This window comes from Eptatretus burgeri, chromosome 2 (genome assembly GCF_056783735.1).
Source record: "Eptatretus burgeri isolate ZD-2024b chromosome 2, Ebu_testis_v1, whole genome shotgun sequence".
Classification (NCBI taxonomy): domain Eukaryota; kingdom Metazoa; phylum Chordata; class Myxini; order Myxiniformes; family Myxinidae; genus Eptatretus; species Eptatretus burgeri.
This window is the reverse complement of record NC_140962.1, coordinates 42,412,335-42,432,414: the sequence shown is the minus strand read 5'-3', so window position 1 is coordinate 42,432,414 and position 20,080 is coordinate 42,412,335. Positions and strand designations below refer to the sequence as shown.

Genomic DNA, 20,080 nt, shown 5'->3' with positions numbered 1-20,080 from the left:
ATAAGTAGGAGTACGAATACTGATTCTGGCTCACTTTTCCCCATGTAAATGAATGGGGGATTTTCAGCCTTTCATATTCTTTTTCCCTAAACATAAATCCCCTCTTTATCCCAATGTATATTTTATTTGTCTCCCCTTTTAACCTGGAGGTTGAACCTCATTGAATTGAACACCTGGGGGTTGAACAGCTCACTCATTGAACCTATAAAGATTTGTTCATTCTCAAATTCCTTCAATAGTTTAATTTTCTTTGCACAATAATCCCCATCTAAAATATTGACAAACAAAACATTTGAATCTTTATATTTTTGAAGATACCCCTTTTGTGCCATTACGAAATGATAAACTTCTCTTAATGCTCTCATCTGGCCACCTCCTGAGCCACATATCATTTTGAGATTATAGTAAATTGTTTTTTCATTGTTCAATTGATAACCATCAAAGTTTTCAGTCCATTCAAGGATATTCATTTTTTTCTTTACATCCTCTAACTTACTAGTTTTTAAATTAATTAAACTTATTTGTTTTATTTACCTTTGTTTTTAGTTATTTTTTCAATAAGACTTATTTGATATTTTTCACATTCATTATGTTTTCCATTTATATACCAAGACTGAGATTTTCTCCACTCTTTAGTTTGATTAATACTTGGTTTAACCATTTATATATTGTGAAAAAACGCGGCGGTAGCCCTTAAAAAACCCTAACCCATCTTCCCATCGTTAAAACATAATCTATTTTATACACTCTATCATACAATATCCATATGGAACACAATCTATTCCATTATCTAAAATAAATCTCTTATCATCAAAGGCTCCTAATGTCTTTTTATTTACTTCTTCACTATATATGTTATGTTTATAACTTCTTATTGTATTCATTTTCCTATATTCTTCTTTCTTATTCATCAAACAATTATAATAATTTCTAAAAGTTATTGATTTCTTTATTACATATTTCTTTATTCCCTTTAACCTCTTATCAATCTGTTCACCATACTTATAAGCATATGCCTTTGCTCTCAATCCAATAAACTCACTCATTACTTTTCCACCCAACTCATCCTTAAACTTACCAATAACCTTTTCATTCTTTTTGGAAAATAACTCACTCTTCTTGCTGAAATTACTTGTATCATATACTCCAATATTTTTCTTCATATCTTCATAAACATCATCAGTTTTTATATCTAGGATAAAACTATCAGTATCCATATACAACAATGAAACATTTTCACCATACTCTTTCTTTAAGTCATTATACAAATAATCATACATCAATATCTTTGATAAATCAAGAACTGCTGTTCCAATATAAATTGGTTTATCCATTACAATACTTTCCTTTTTCATATGAATTGCAGAAAAGTTCTCTGAAAAAACCTCTTCTCTCTCAAAACTTGGTTTATTTATCAATCTCGAAGCTTCTTTCCAAGATGTTGCGAATCTAATGTTTTGCCTGTTTCTAACATTTTCCATAGTCTTTCCAAATACAGCATTATTCATTAATTTATAAAAGTCCCCTTCAAATTTTACTTTTGTATTTGCTCTCATATCTGTATTAAATTGAATATACTTTTTCACCCAAGGACTTTGTTTAAATTTTAAAACTATGAATTTTAGCTACTCTCAATCCTTCTCTCAAAAACTGTTTTAAGCTTCTCTGATGTAAAACATATCCCTCTTTATCATAGAATGTTGTTAATAACTTTTCTGTTGATTTGCCTTTAATAATAAAACTTTTATGATAATCACTTAACCATTCTTTCTTTGGAGTTTCTTTCTCACATGCAAAAGGAAGATCTTTATGCTTATTATGAAGATCACTCGGGTACCTCAAATCAACTTCAAAATAATAACCTTCTTCTTCGTCATTCAATTCCTCTTGAGAAGAAATAACAATATTCATCAAAGCCTTTTCATAATCCTTTTCTTCCACCCACTCTAATTTACCATAAGGCAGAGATTGAGACATTGCCCATCCATACAAATTATTAGCATCAAAATACATCAAATAATTACTATCTTTTTCACTATCATAATTTGGAAGATATTTATTATTTGCTTTAGCATATCTTTTTGAACATACTTGTGATATTCCACCTCTCTTGGACTTCTCAAACATCAAAAGCATATCCACATCACTGATTAAATCTATATCTTGTTTTGTCATTTTCAACATTGCACTCCAAGCTAAACCAGGAGCTGTGAAATAGTGGGCAGGATCTAGTCCATAACAATTTTTATTATGACAGAGTGATCTAAAAGCTTCAAACACATCAGCTAACAATAAAACATCTGTTTTTAGATATAAATCGTGATATTCTCCAAGGTTCTTTATCTTAAATATTTTCCATATTTCTTGTGCGTGTTTATATTCCTTATCACTTATCTCTTCTTCATAAAGGTTATTATAGAAACTTTCTTTTGAAGGAAGTTGTGTTTCTTTAAATCTCATAAATGAATCCATATAATCATAAGGATAAATTCCCTTACTTGTAAGAATTTTCTCTTTACTTTGAATTTCATTCCTTGTTTGAATTTCCTCTCTCGTAAGAATTCCTTCTTTAATCAGAATTTCATCTTTAATCTGAATTTCCTCTTTAGTTCGAATTTTTTTTATAATTAGAATTTCATCTTCAGTTAGAATTTCTTCATTAATTAGAGTTTCCTCTTTACTTTGAATTCTCTCTTTAATCTGAATTTCCTCTTTAGTGAGAATTTCCTCTTTTGGAAAGAATGAATTAAGATTTGGAAAAGAGTCCGTGGAGCTTAGATTTGATGCGAGGTAGGCTAGTGGTGTTCCCATAAACTTGTAAGAATCTAAAAACCTAATACGAGTTAAAGGTTTTGTGAATATCATTTTTGAAAAATGAAATATACTTTTGACTTGTGTTTGTTATAGCAGAAATATTCCCTGGTGTTTTTGAAAGTTCATTTATAAATAGATGTGTATCATAGTTGGCGCTGTTGTGAAGAAAGACTGGAATAAAAGAAGGTAATTTATAATTAAGATTACAACAGGAATGAGCGGGACCTCTATATTTACCAGTAAGATGACAATGGTCTCTAACTTTAGACTCCTTAATTTCCCCCTCACAAATATGACAGATATTGTTCATTCTAAATTCTAATTTTTCTTCTTTGGTTAATTTCATCGGTTCATTTGTTTCTTTCATTAATTTAGTGAGTCTTATACAATCCTTTTCTAATCGTTTTACAAACTCTTGTGAAGCATTTTTTCCACGATAATGTTCAAGTTTGTTATACTTTTCTCCAACAGATGATTTGATATAATAACAGAAACCACAAGGAATATGTTTTTGATATTTATTTGTATATGGTTCTTTTGGATTAGGAGAAGCAGTATTTATCTTTTTAAGGATACATTCAAAATCAGCGTATATCACAAATGGGTGCATGATAGATTTATTATAAATCTTCAAAATAAATCTTTTCACCAGGTTTAGGCATTGTAATTACAGCTGATTTATGATTACTACAATATTTTGAATGTTGTTCTAATCGTTCTTTTGTATGAAATGAATTAAGACATCGCTACAAGGATATATTTTGTTTGCTGTTCTGAATACCTGAGAAGAGAGTAATCTTGATAAATTATTGATGTATGTGTAATGTGAATTCTTTCCAACACTAAAATATAAAAGGTCAATGTGTGTTTCTTCATTTTTATAGTTGTTTGAAATTTTTAATATTTGAACTTTGTTTGTATCCGTTAATCCATATACATTAATAGAAAGATTATTCTTTTTCTCAAATTTAGGAATATCTGTTAATGGCATTGGGAATTTAAAATCTTTAATGTCCAAGGTATTCTCATATTTCATATATTGTTTTACTCTTTCTGAATTACATTTTGGTGGATGTAAGTGAGCAAGAACAGACCAGAGAAAACATTTATTATCATTGTTCTTAATATTAACAACTGCCTTCTTTAGTTTTATTTCTTTTGGTAATTCAATATAAGAAGAAGCTTTAAGAGGGTTTGATTTTAGAATGTGTATATCTAAAAAGATGATTTTTTTAATATTGAATCCACTTCCTACCACTGTATTATCAACATCCTCCTCTTGTCTTGATAGTTCTTCATAAACCCCACTATTCAAAAAATCTTGAAATGATGTTATAAAATGAAGATCTGTTCTCATATAAGGAGTTTGTTCTTCATCTTGTCTTTTCATATTCATTTTCACTCCCATATAAAACTTTAAAGTTTTCATTTCTTTTAATGTCTTTTTAATAAATTTTTCAACATCGGGTTTCACTATTTCAATTGATTCAGCTATTGATGATGGACCGGGTTCTCCAAATTGAAAAATCCTTATTTTTATATGCCCTTTAAATGCCCCATCAGTGTTTTCAATATAATAGTCTCCCTTTACTTTAAACTCATTTTTCTTGTGTTTTTGTGATTGAAGATGTTTATTATAACTACTCTTCAAAACATCCTTTGAACAGATATCACAATGTTTTCTTTCCAACTCAAGAGGAGATATTTTATGAAACAGATTAAATGTGTGTTTGTTGGTTCGGAGGTGTTTTCTATAATGTTTATATTCGTGATTACAAACATCGCAGTACGTTGTATTCACCATATTTATAGAATAAAACTTTGCTTAAACTAAAATTTTCTTGATGAAAATTTCGTTTGTTTTACAGGTGAATCTGTGCTTAAAACCATTTTATCCTCCAACTTTTTCACTTAATAAATACAATGTTTCAAGACACAAAAGACAAGTTTCAATCAATCTCTTCATCTGTTAAAGATACTGAGAAATATGTCAAGGATGTAAAATTGAACAAAGATAAATATAACAACTATTGGATAAAAACTATTATGGTAAATAATATGAGTTCTTCAATTTCCTTCAGTGGAAGGGCTTTTAGTATACCTGGTAGAACATCAATTAAAGTATCTCTAACAAAAGTTTCTCCTCTCCTTCTAGTAATATATTCAAAACTAGAAAAAGCAATGAAACAAGAAAAAGTATCAAAGAACAAAAACCTTATGGATGAAGCTTTAGAAAGAAAAGATAAGACCATCTGTAATATGCAAGGAGAAATTTGTATTTTTTTCAACAACCCTAAAGATGTAAATCTTGATGAAATAAAGGATGTTAATATATCAGGTGAAATGACATTTCGTTCAATAGTAGTTAACGATAATTTTAAAATTACCTTTAATATAAAAAATGTTGTCGTTGAATCTGATAATGAAAAAAATATATCGATATCGATGGTAATATACAACTGAAAGTATAGATGAATTTCAGTTTAAGTAAAGTTTTACTTTATAAATATGCTAGACTTTCCTGATTCTCCATATGACAAATTTGAGAATTGTCCTGCGTGTGAAAGACGGGGATTAAACACAGAGTCAAAAGCCTATAAACAATGTATATTCTGTGATTATCTTCTAATTAATGATAATAAAAAATATAAAAAGGAAAATAATTCTTTTAGATTTACACCAAAAATGAATTACTTTACAAGATTGATTAGAGAAATGAATGTAAAGTATGAGGATGATAACACACCTTTCCTTACAAGGGAAGAAACTGAACGTATAAGAGAAATGTTCAAAGGATTGTTGTTGTATATTATTCATGGATGTAATTTTCAGGGAAATATCAACACAAGATATTGTATAAATAAAATAATGGATTATCTTGAAATTAAACCTGAACTTAGGATAAAATATAGAGTTTCTAAAAAAGCCAATAATAAATTAAATAACCTGTTTTTCAAATATATAAATGAATGATTTTTTACCTATTTGGGAAAATAAGATAAAATTTAACAACCATAAAAATCTCCCAAATTCATTAAGATGTCTCATAGTTGGTTCAAGTGGATGTGGAAAAACCTGCTTACTTTTAAAAATGCTCCTCACTCCCAACTTTTTAGATTATGATAATTTAATAATTTTCACAAAGTCGAGTTTTCAACCAGAGTATCAACTACTCTCACAAGGTTTTAATGCTGGTCTTCAAAAAGAAGATATAATCGGTTTATTTAAACGTCAAAAAAACCTAAATGATTATAACATTGAAGATATAATTCAACTATTTTGTGATACACAGATATGTAAAAAGAAATCAAATCCTATAACTTGTATTCTTAGTGATAATACGGATGATATACTGTCTCCCCAAGATTTGGATAAATCAAAAAAGAACCTCGTTATCTTTGATGATTGTGTTAATGAGAGAAACCAAACGGTAATGGACAGCTACTACACAAGAGGGAGACATTCTTCTTGTAATTGTATTTATCTTAGTCAATCGTACTTTCAACTTCCTCGTCGTTCCATCAGAAACAATGCTAATACTTTTATTTTATTCAAGTTAAATTCAATAGATATCAATAATTTTTGGAGAGATAATTGTTCTACATTATGTAGTAAAAAGAAATTTGAGGATTATATGAAGCACACGACTGAAAAATATAAATATATTGTTGTGAAACAAGATGAGATATTAAGGGATATATTTTTTGTTTTATAAACAATTACATATATAAATGACAACTATTATTATAAATCTTGTGGGTAAATCTGCTTCTGGAAAAAACTTTCATAAATCAAGGTTCTTGTGTAGTACAAATGAGAATATTGTAAATTTACTTAAAAAACACCCCGTGATCCGCATTGTATCAACAACAACTAGAGCAATAAGACCTGGAGAAGTAAAAGGTGAAGATTATCACTATATTTCAGTGGAGGAACATATGCGATTGAGGAATGAAGGACAAATATTTGAGGAGGTTTCTCTTGGTACAACAAAATATTCACATTGTAAGAGTGAGTTAAAGAAACTAAAATCTGGTGGTGTTGGGATATTAGAAACTAATCCAGAAGGAACGAGACAAATTATTAAATATCTGAGCGGAGTGAAGATTTTATCATTCGGTTTTGATGTTGATGAAGAAACTCAACACAAACGTATGAAAAGCAGAGATGCAAGGATTAGTGAAGAAGAAATTACAACTCGCATTAATGTTAATAAAGAATTTGATGAAATATTTAAAGAAAAGGATTTATTTGAACACATCTACTTGAATGATGAAGAAAAGGAAAATTTCCCTGTTGATCTTTACAATTCATTAAATGAATTTTTACAATAAATAAATGGATACAAAAGAAAGAGCAAGAAGATTTAAGGAACATCAAGAGTTGGTTTCAAAAGTTGTAAAACAACAGGAAGACATAAAGAAGAAACGCAGACAGAAACTAACGGGCGAAGAAGCATTTGAAAAAAAACAAGAGAAATTTTTTAAACCACTTTTAAAAACTTCCCAAGAAAAATGAAAGATGTTTCCACAGTTCCCACAGTAGAATATACTCCTAGAAAGCTTCAAATGTTAAAAGATTTCAGTCAAATGACGGAGGAAGAATTAGAGCATTTAGGAGAATTAGAATATGATGATGAAGGTTTATTTCAACAACTGGAAGAGATTAATCAACCCCCTGATTATATTGTGAATGCTGTTCAAAACAATGAATATTCAGCGGATTCAAAAACCAAAGCAGGACTCATTCCAACAGAACAACCAGCAATATTTCATCTTGTTCAAGAAAAGGTATTGATATTTAATGATGAATTAAGGTTCTTAAGTTCTGCTCAACCCCCTGTTAAACTAACTCCGAGATTAATGTTTCTTCTCACAAAAGATGGAAGACAAGGTTCAACTGTGAGGGATGAATCAAAGTATATTGATAAACCATTGGATATGGAAAATAATGATGATAGAGTATATATTGATTTGCTGAACACTCTAAATTATAAGGTTATTCTTTCTGGTAAAAGTAGGAAGAATGAGAAGGAGAAACACATTATTCAGGCTTTAAGTATCCTTGGTTCAGGTATTAGTTTTCTTCCAAATGACCCATCGCAATTAGTTAATAGACTGTTATTGTTGTTCGGCAGTAAGAAGGCTGGAAATAACAATTGTTTTAATGAAGCATCAGCCATTTTAGACCAGTTGATGAACATGAAAATAATTAATAAATCTCAATATAAAGACATTTTATCTCATATTAAATAAGATGAGAAGCACAATCCTGAGTTTTAATTTCACAACAAGCGACCACACATCTTCATTCCCATACCCACTACAACTTGACACAACAAAAGAATATGAGGCATCTTTATTGTCCATGGAGACTTATAATACCTTATTTAATATAACCGAGAAAAATGACAAGTTTAGTTATAATCCGGGAAGTGGATACAAAACGATAACAGTCTCACCCGGAGCATACGAGATTTCTCAAATATCTTCCGAAATTGCTCGTCTTATGAAAGAACAGGGTGATGAACCAAAAAATATTGTTATAAACATTCAAAAACATACTTCAAAATCAACGATTAAAGTTAAAAATAACTGCAAGGTTGATTTCACAATTGATAATTCATTTAGAGAGTTATTAGGTTTCTCCTCAAAAAAGATTGAAACTAATGGGACGTTTTACAGTGATAATGTCATTCAAATATCCTCAGGAATAAATTCGGTGTTAATTCACTGTGATTTGATTGATGGTGCTTATAATGATGGATTAAAAACAAATACAATATTTTCATTCAGCGCATACTCAACCCCAATTGGTTATAAATTCAATATGGAGCCTAAAAATTTGGTTTATCTACCTGTGTCAGGAAAAACCATACACAGAGTAAATTTTAGGATAACCGACCAAGATAATCGTGGTGATTTCTTTTAATGGAGAAGTTATATCCATCAGAATTCACCTACGTGAAGTTTTTCAATAAATAAATACGATGGTTATTGTGAGGAAGCACGAGTTGGGAAAATATAAAATAATTACAGGGGATGGGATGTTCCTTTCCGTAATACAAGGGTGAAGGTATGTATCTTGGTAGAGGATACTATAAACCTAAGAGACAAAGGGGTGTTGGACATCAATTTAGAGGAGATGGGATAATTGATACTCTCATGGGTATTGGTTCAACTATTCTTAAACATAAAGACCTAATTGGTTCAACTGCTTCTGCTGTGGGAAATGTAGTAGGTGCTGTAAAGAGTATAAAAGATGCTCAGAAAGAATCTCATAAATTACAAGCAATAAAAGAAATTAAGAAAGGTAAAACTCAGTTGTCCCCCAAGAACGACAGAAAATAATTCAAATACTTGGATCAGGGTTTCAAAAGTTTTAACATCTTTTTTCCTAAATAAATACAAGTATGGAAGCAATTGATAGTATCTATGATTTGGATGATACTATTATTATCTCAAACTCCACTAAAAAAGAAGATTACTTCAAGGTAAATGCAATAACTGGAACAGACTGGAATACAAATGGTACAAAAAGTTTTGAAATAAATAATCAACAAACCTATTTGAATCTCTCCGAAAGTTTCTTGTTGTGTAAATTTAAATTCACTAAGGCTGGGAATAACACAAACGCTACACTTGTAAATGATTTCTTCTGGAAAATGTTTGATAGTGTGCGATTGTATATTGGAACACAAGAAGTTGAAGCGGTTGATTATGTCTCTGCTGTATCTGAAATGATGAAATTTACACTCTATACATTCAGTGATAGAATGGGAAAGGGGTCTGTCGAAGGTTTTATTCCTGATATGTCAACGGGAACAAACACAGACCCTGGATATATTCAAAGGAAAGGAATGTATAATGATGATGCAAAAGCAGAAAATAGTTTTACTGTGGCAGTTCCTCTTAAAGGTATATTTGGATTTTGTGATTATGATAAAGTTCTGTATGGTCTTAAAATTAGATTTCAACTACAAAGGAATGATAATGAAAATAGATTGCTTTTTGGTGTTGGTAATGCTTTTGGTGATCAGAATAAATTTGTAATTGAGGAGATGAGTTGGTATATCAGTGAATATACTCCTAATCTTAAAACAGAAGAGATGTTGAATCGAAGACTTAACTCAAAGAAACCACTCAGTGTATCATACCTCAAAAGAAGATGTCAACACGTTAAACTCAATCAAACTACTTACACGTGGAATTTGGGTGTTCTGGAAGGAAAGCCACGATATCTGTGGATGATTTTTAAAAAGCCAGATGGTGATACTGCGACTGATAAGAATAATGCATTGAGTGATAATGCTAAGGTGAAACAACTTCGCGTTTCTCTAGATGGAACATTTTATCCACGAGATAGATTGGAAATTAATTAGAAAAAAATGATTTTGCTGAAGCATACAAGTCTTACCAAAAGGTGTGTGAAAGTAATGGAAATAAAGAACCTATTTTGGATATGACAGCATTTAAAAGTTTGTATACAATCTATACGTTTGACCTGAGCGCTCAAAAAGAAACTATAAAGTCTAATCGAGTGGATACTTCCCTATACATTGAAAGAGGAGAGAGTGAAGAAGTTGATACATATTGTTTGCTTTTGGAAGAAACAGAATTGCAGATTAATACAGATAATGGTGTGATGATTAGTCTCACATAATTTTTTGTTAAATAAATGAGTGGCAAAGTACCAACTGGGGTATATGTTAATCAAATCAATCTTCATAAACTATCATCTTGTGTTCAAAATCAAAAGCCTTGTACGATTAACGTTAATACAATTCAGAGAAAAGGAGCAGTAAGAATTGATGTTTTGCTCACAAGAGAACAGGTTAAAATCTTGAATGACACTGGCTCACTTAAAATTAAAATGACAAAACCAATGTTGAAAAAATATTCAATAAGAGAGACGAGTGGAGGATTTCTCCCATTTCTAATTCCTTTATTTGCTGGTTTAAGTGCGGTTGGAGCATTGACGGGTGGTATTTCAACAGCGGTCAAAACTGCCAACGAAAGGAAGGCTCAACTCCAGGCTCAAAAAGAATTGGAAAGACATAACAAAGAGTTGGAGAAACAAATTAGTGGAAGTGGTGTAATTGTAGATTTTGCTGAAAAACTTGAAGGTCTGCCTGATAAAGCGAGATTGTTAGTTGGAGATATGCTGTCTTCTATAGCACAAGCAGGTGTAAAATTAACGAAAAGAGGTAATGGATTATATCTTTCTAATAAATAAATGAGCATTGATGAGTGGTTGAAAGAATTTGGAAAGAATACAACATCAAATTTACAACTTGCCAAATATTGTAAGAAATTAAAAATTCATAATGTGGTTATTTGTATGAGAGATGAATTAACAAATGTGTCGAAACATACAAAGAATATTATTATGAACTTAGAAGATAATGATGGGAACGGTTCTCATTGGGTTTGTATTTTTAATAGTCAAGACAAATATTATTTTGATAGTTTTGGTCTTCCACCACCTGTTGAAGTCATAAAATTCTTACAGAATGGTGTTTATCAAACATTTCAAGTCCAAGAATTAAATTCCAAGTGTTGTGGTCAATTATGTCTATATGTGTTATTTCAACTCAACAAAAATAAAAAATTTTATGATATTATTTTTAATCTAATATAAATGACTTATGTTGGTAAAGATGGTTCTATCTTTGGTGTATCTCAAGAACTGGATATTGATTTATCAAATTATTACACAAAGGCACAGGCTGAACGACATAAATATAATATAAACAAAAATATTAACATGAAAAATGCTTATAAATTAAAAAATTATCCAAGCCCGACTGACGCGAATGACTTGGTGAGATTAAGCGATTTATCACAATATATATACTTAAATAAAACGGCTGTGTATTCTAAAGATACAGAAGTGTTGATATCTCCAGGTCATACAGAATTCACAGTTCGAATTAAAATAAATTTTTATAAAGAAGGGCGTATCGTTTGTATGAGAATAGAACAATGGGGGTATGATATGAATGATTTAGGGTATAATTGGTCATTTAAAATTAACCTCGAAGACCTGGAACAATTAAATCAGTCTCGTAAGGAAGAATATTATCCACTTGGTATTGAGAATGAGTTTTGTGGGGCTACGATTAGTAAACAACAAATAAAAGAATTTAATAAGGGTAAATATAATAATGGTTTTGCCCTTGTTTATCTCATGAAAACAGAAAAAACAGGATTATATATAATAAGTAAGGAAATACAAAATGATTTAACTATGGGAAGATGGGGAGGTGTTTCGTGCCATAATATTATTCTAACATATATTTCTAATACATAAATGACAGCAAGAAGGCTTCAAGAAAATTATCATTTCTGTGTCCAAGCATACCTTCAAGAAAAGGGTATTCGGTATTTTAATAAATATGTTCTACAACATAAGAATGAGGTATTTTCAATAAAAGATTGGCATTATGCTGATGTTGATAAACCGACAACTTTAGATTTAATTAGAATGTTAAATAATGAAAAAATTATAAGGTTAAGAAAAGGTAAGGCTCTTTTAGAAATTCAAAAGAAATTTTATTGGTTTCCTGTTGTAAAAAAATTATTTTGGATACAGGAATAACAAGAAATCCTGATGAATATATGTATAATATTCTATGGGGTGTAAACGATTCAAGTATAGTAAGGGATGAGGAAGGAGTTGAAGAAGAGAGGGAAGAGGAGGAAAAGGAGAAGGAGGAGAGAGAGAAGGAGGAAAGAGAGAATAGAGAGATGGAGGAAAGAGAGAAGAGAGAGAGGGAGAAGAAAGAGAAGGAGGAAAAAGAGAAGAGAGAGAGTGAGGAGAGGGAGGAAAGAGAGAGAATAAATAAATATTATAGTATGGAAACCAGTGAGATTCAAAAAGAATAGAGGTATTACAGAAAATAACTCAACCCACCAAGGAGGAATACAAAGAATTAACAAGTCTATTTGCAATACTTTCAACAAAACTATTAGCATCGTCAAGCTATTCATTTTAATTCAAGTTTTTTCTTAAATAAATGGAGGAGAGAGTGAAGGCATTTCTAAGGATTCTTTATGTTTTAAAAATTAAGATTCAAATGTGCATGTTGGAAACTAAAAAGGTTTTTGCACTCTGCAGAAATTTTTCTCATAAATAAATGAGTTATTGTCTCAAATGTAAAAAGAAAACTAATACTAAAAATATTTCATATATTAAAAGTAAAAATAACAGGGTTATACAAAAAGGTATATGTTCGGTGTGTGGTTCAAAAAAAAATCAATTTATCTCCAAACACAAACTCGGAGGAGATATACAAAAGTTTTTATCAGGAAGTAAATTTACAACTACTGGAATACCAGGGGAATTACATCTTCCAGGGTATTCTTTCTGTGGTCCAGGCACAAACTTGGATAAAAGATTAGATGAGGCAGACAATCCTAAATCCTGGAGTAAACCAATCAATAGAGTTGATGAAGTGTGCATGAGACACGATATTGATTATGGGAATACCACAACGTTGGAAGAAAAGCATGAAGCCGATAGAGAAATGTTGTATAATTTGTCTCTGATACAAAATCCAACCTTGAGAGAAAAAGTTGATAGGTTCATCATGAAGAAGATGATTAGTGCTAAATTGAAACTTGGACATTCAAAAAACTTATAGGCTCTAATGATGCCATTAAGACTGAAGAGCAATTAGCTGATGAATTACATAAACCAATATTCACAAAGTTTCAGAGAAGGAAAGTTTATTCCAAGGAAGTTGATTATATCTGGTCTGCTGATTTGATTGAACTCAATAATGATAAGGGGTACAAGTATGCTTTAACCGTTATTGATTTGAGGAGTAGATATGCGTGGGTTGTCCCTTTAAAAAACAAAACAGGTAATACTCTTATGTTAGCTTTTCAACAGATATTTAATAAAAGTAAGAGAAAACCTAAGAAATTGTGGACTGATGAGGGTAGAGAGTTTTATAACAAGACATTTATGAATTTTCTAAAAAATAACAGTATTACATTATACAGTACCTTTAATGAAGGGAAGGCAGTTGTTGTTGAACGTTTTAATCGTACCTTAAAAGAGAGACTATATAAAAAATTCACACAACTCGGTTCACAACAATGGTCATCTTTTATTCAGGATATTGTGGATAAGTATAATGACACGATTCACACGTCAACGAATATGAAGCCATCAGAAACATTTACAAAATTAAAATATGAAAAAGAGATTAATGTCAGAAAACCTAAGTTCAAAGTTGGTGATATCGTAAGAATATATAGGTGGAAATCTCATTTTGAAAAGGGTTTTACTGAACGATGGACGAAAGAACTTTTTAAAATTGTTGATGTAATAGATACAGTTCCTTGGACTTATAAAATATATGATTTGGAAGGGGAAGAGATTTTAGGTTCATTTTATTCACAGGAATTACAAAAGACAAAACTAAGCAGATAATACACCTTTGTGGACACTAGAGGGACAAGTCCGAGGTGTATTACAGTATATAATGTGTGTCAAGGGGGACGTTCTTAGATCTGTGAACCCCAAACACAGAATCCTCAACTGAATAGTCAAGGTTTAACTTTTGTTTGTGTGTGTGTGTGTGTGTGTGTGTGTGTGTGTAATGGGAGCAATAGATTGGCGCTTCACTCCCTCCTACTATACACCGTTGTGGACACTCGAGGGCCAAGTCCGAGGTGTATAACAGTATATAATGTGTGTCAAGGGGGACGTTCTTAGATCTGTGAACCCCAAACACAGAATCCTCAACTGAATAGTCAAGGCTTAACTTTTGTTTGTTGATGTGTATGTGTGTGTGTCCCAACCCTCACATTCAAAATCTCAACCCCAACCCTCACATTCAAAATCTCAACCCCAACTCAATCCTCGCCCAACACAATGTCTTTTTCAAAATGAGATTTCCACCTATATATATATATATTTTTACGTTTTTTTTTCTTCTTCCAATTCTGTCTTTTAAGGCTTTCAGGTTTGATGACGTAAAAAGGGGGAGTAAGCCTGCACTTTCTTCCCAGAACTTTCTTGATCTTGCTCCCATCAAGCACCATCCGACAAAGAACTACATCGATAGGTTTAGATCCCAAAGAGTGATAGCAACTCCAAAAGTCTCCAAAATATAAATAAATAAAATAATAATAATAATAAATAAATAAATAAATAAATAAAAGCCCCCAAAAAAGTTTCAAGTGTCCAACATAAACCCAACTTTCCAAGTCTTCAAGGTATAACCACATTCCCGTTGAGTTTCCAAGATATGTATCACATTGTGAGTTATCAATCCAGAACCCACATTTCAAGTATTCAAAGTAAAACCAACTTACAAAGTCTCTTAAGGATAACTCATTTACTGATTTTTTCAAAATTTGTGAGTCTCCAAGGTAGGACCCATATTTAGAACCATCTTGGCAGAACCCTTTTCCTGAGTCTCCAAGGTAGTTATTTAAACCATCAAGGCAGAACTCATTTACTGATTTTTTCAAAATTTGTGAGTCTCCAAGGTAGGCCCCATATTTAGAACCATCTTGGCAGAACCCTTTTCCTGAGTCTCCAAGGTAGTTATTTAAACCATCAAGGCAGAACTCATTTCTTGATTTTTTCAAAATTTGTGAGTCTCCAAGGTAGGCCCCATATTTAGAACCATCTTGGCAGAACCCTTTTCCTGAGTCTCCAAGGTAGTTATTTAAACCATCAAGGCAGAACTCATTTACTGATTTTTTCAAAATTTGTGAGTCTCCAAGGTAGGCCCCATATTTAGAACCATCTTGGCAGAACCCTTTTCCTGAGTCTCCAAGGTAGTTATTTAAACCATCAAGGCAGAACTCATTTCTTGATTTTTTCAAAATTTGTGAGTCTCCAAGGTAAAACTTGTATTCTGGCTCATCAAGGTATAACTTGTTCAGTGGGTATTGTCTTGATAACTCACAATGAGTACTATTGCTGTAAAACTCTTTTTCAGGATTTTGCTGGTCTCCAAGGTATAACTCTTTGGTTGGGTCATCAAGGACGAACTTGTTCTGTGGGTCTTGGTCGCTCATAAGGTCTTCAACCAAGCCAACAATTTCGCCCCAAGTTGTAGCAAAAGCAGTATTTTCATTTCGTATTTCAGACACAATTTCCTGTGAGAGAAAATAATAATGTATTAATTAAGTTATTTAATTATTAAATGAGTATGCTTCAATCAAAGTTTGAAAATAGGAAAATAAAAAATCTTACCTCAATAGATAAGAGGTTTGAATCCAGTTCATCAACTTGAAGGTTTAGTTCCATACAAGACAGAGAGTTCCAAGGAACACCAAAGTCATCCCACTCAAGGTCTTGGTCGCTCATAAGGTCTTCAACCAAGCCAACAATTTCCCCCCAAGTTGTAGCAAAAGCAGTATTTTCATTTCGTATTTCAGACACAATTTCCTGTGAGAGAAAATAATAATGTATTAATTAAGTTATTTAATTATTAAATGAGTATGCTTCAATCAAAGTTTGAAAATAGGAAAATAAAAAATCTTACCTCAATAGATAAGAGGTTTGAATCCAGTTCATCAACTTGAAGGTTTAGTTCCATAGAAGACAGAGAGTTCGAGACAAGCACACAAAACACCATTGCCAGCAAAAACAAATGTTTAAAATGGAGCCTGGGTTTGAAGCTTTTATAGAGAAAGACTGGTGGGTGTGGTTTCCTTTGGAAATTCCCTGGGCAAGCCTAGGCAAGCCTTCATTGGGAAATTTTTCAAAACCATAACATCCTGTAATTTTCTAGTGATTTCTTTGTGAGTCAGAGATGAACTGGAAATGATGTAAGAGTGGGCGGGGCTTAGCAAAAGTAGGCGGAGCTTAGGAAAAGTGGGCGTGGCTTAGAAAAAATACCTTATGAAAAGTGGGCGGAGCTTAGGAAAAGTGGGCGGGGCTTATGAAAAGTGGGCGTGGCTTAGAAAAAATACCTTATGAAAAGTGGGCGGAGCTTAGCAAAAGTGGGCGGGGCTTAGGAAAAGTGGGCGTGGCTTATTGAATACCTTGTGGAAAGTGGGCGGGGCTTAACAAAAGTGGGCGGGGCTTAAAGAAAAGTGGGCGGGGCTTAACAAAAAATAACCTGTGGCTCAGGAGGTGGTCAAACAAGAGCATTAAGAGAAGTTTATCATTTCGTAATGGCACAAATGGGGTATCTTAAAAAATATAAAGATTCAAATGTTTTGTTTGTCAATATTTTAGATGGGAATTATTGTGCAAAGAAAATTAAACTATTGAAGGAATTTGAGAATGAACAAATCTTTATAGGTTCAATGAGTGAGCTGTTCAACCCCCAGGTGTTCAATTCAATGAGGTTCAACCTCCAAGTTAAAAGGGGAGACAAATAAATATACCTTGGGATAAAAAGGGGGGTTTATTTTTAAGGAAAAAAATTATGAATCGCTGAAAATCCCCCATTCATTTACATGGGGAAAAGTGAGCCAGAATCAGTATTCTTACCCTACTTATATATATGTATATATGTGTGTATATATATATATATATATGTATGTATATATATATATATATATATGTATATATATATGTATATATATGTATATGTATATATATATATATATATATGTATATATATATATATATATATATATATATATATATATATATATATATATATATATATATATATATATATATATATATATATATATATATATATATATATATATATATATATATATATATATATATATATATATATATATATATATATATATATATATATATGTATATATATATATATATATGTATATATATATATATATATATATATATATATATATATATATATATATATATATATATATATATATATATATATATATATATATATATATATATATGTATATATATATATATATATATATATATATATATATATATATATATATATATATATATATATATATATATATATGTATATATATATATATATATATATATATATATATATATATATATATATATATATATATATATATATATATATATATATATATATATATATATATATATATATATATATATATATATATATATATATATATATATATATATATATATATATATATATATATATATATATATATATATATATATGTATTTCTATATATGTATATATATATATATATACCAGATATATATATATATATATACCAGATATATATATACCAGATATATATATATACCAGATTAACCAGATATATATAATATATATATATATATATATATATATATATATATATATATATATATATATATATATATATCATTTCGTACAACACCAGGGGGTTGACTCAGCCTGTTATCCTTCCGAGGTCGGCGAAATGAGTACCAGTGTACTGGGCCGGTGTATACCCCGGTTAGAATAGGTGTACCATATCCCTGTGTTGTAAGAGGCGACCAAGGTTGCGTCAGGAAGGGCATCCGGCGTAAAACATGTGCCAAATCATTATGCGGACAACAAAACGAATTTCCATACCAGATCGGTCGAGGCCCGGGTTACCAATGACCGCCACCGGTACTGGTGGTTCGCAGGGTACCAGTCGAAATTGTGCTACTGCTGGGCGAAGGAGGAGAAGGAGACGGGGAAGGAGAGTCCGGAGGCAGTGGGTGAGGGGGAAGGGTAGAAGTGTGGAAGTGAGAGTTGGAACTCTGAATGTTGGGACAATGACTGGCAAAGGGCGAGAGTTGGCTGATATGATTGAGAGAAGAAAGGTGGACATACTGTGTGTACAAGAGACCAAGTGGATGGGGAGTAAGGCGAGGAGCATTGGAGGTGGTTTAAAACTGTTCTACCATGGTGTGGATGGGAGGAGAAATGGTGTCGGGGTAATCCTGAAGGAAGATTATGTCAAGAGGGTATTGGAGGTGAGGAGTGTCTGACCGAGTGATGAGTGTGAAGTTGGAAATTGAAGGGGTGATGATGAATGTCATCAGTGCATATGCACCGCATATGGGGTGTTAGACGGAATATAAAGAAGATTTCTGGAGTGAGTTCGATGAAGTGGTGGAGAGTGTAGCCAAGGATGAAAGAGTGGTGATTGGAGCAGATTTCAATGGGCATGTTGGGGAAGGGAATAAAGAGGATGTGGAGGTGATGGGTAGGTACGGCCTCAACAAGAGAAATATGGAAGGACAAATGGTGGTAGAGTTTGCAAAAAGAATGGAAATGGCAGTGGTAAATACGTATTTTAAGAAGAAGGAGGAACACAGGGTGACGTACAAGAGTGGAGGAAACTGCACACAGGTGGATTACATCTTAAGCAGGAGATGCAACCTGAAAGAGATTAGAGACTGTAAGGTGGTGGCAGGGGAGAGTGTAGCTCGACAGCATCGATTGGTGGTCTGTAGGATGATTTTGGAGGTGAGGTTGAGGAAGAGAGCGAGGGCTGAACCAAGGACCAGTTGGTGGAAGCTGAAGGAGGAAGACTGTTGTGTGGAATTTAGGGAGGAGGCAAGACAGGTGTTGGATGGTGGTAAAGATAGGTGGGATGATTGGGCAACTACAGCAGAAGTGGTGAGGGAGATAGCTTGGAAGGTACTTGGTGTGACATCTGGACAGAGGAAGCAAGATAAGCAGACTTGGTGGTGGAACGAGGAAGTACATGAAAGTATAAGGAAGAAGGGGTTGGTGAAAAAGAAGTGGGATAATCAGAGAGATGAAGAAAGTAGGCAGGAGTACAAGGAGTGGTGGCGAAAGGCAAATAGAGAGGTGGCAAAGGCTAAGAAAAAGGCATATGATGAGATGTATGAGAAGTTGGATACAAAAGAAGGGGAAAAGGATTTATACCGATTGGCAAGACAGAGGGACCGAGCTGGGAAGGATGTGCTGCAGGTTAGGGTGATAAAGGACGTAAATGGGAATGTGCTGACGAGCAAGGAGAGCGTGTTGAGAAGGTGGATGGAGTACTTTGAGGAGCTGATGAATGAAGAAAATGAGAGAGAAGGTTGGAAGTGATGGAGATAGTGAATGAGGAAGTGGGGTGGATCAGTAAGGATGAAGTAAGGACTGCTATGAAGAGGATGAAAAATGGAAAGGCGGTTGGCCCAGATGGTATACCAGTGGAGGCATGGAAGTGCTTTGGAGAGATGGCAGTGGGATGATTAACCAGATTGTTTGATAAAATCTTGGAAAGTGAGAGGATGCCGGAGGAGTGGAGATTAAGTGTACTGGCTCCGATTTTCAAGAATAAGGGTGATGTGCAGAGCTGTGGAAATTACAGAGGGATAAAGTTGT

General features: G+C 32.2%; 1 protein-coding gene across 1 annotated transcript; it reads right to left on the bottom strand.

Moving 5' to 3' along the window:
- Positions 1-138: 138 nt before the first annotated feature.
- LOC147031907 (uncharacterized) lies at positions 139-16,731 on the bottom strand. The gene is made up of 4 exons (XM_085850205.1): positions 16,328-16,731; positions 16,036-16,230; positions 15,629-15,938; positions 139-143 (listed from the first exon to the last, which is right to left on the bottom strand). The coding sequence occupies exons 1-4, from the start codon at positions 16,418-16,420 to the stop codon at positions 139-141; spliced, it is 603 nt and encodes a 200-aa protein (XP_085706331.1). The 5' UTR covers positions 16,421-16,731.
- Between the last annotated feature and the right edge of the window lie 3,349 nt (positions 16,732-20,080).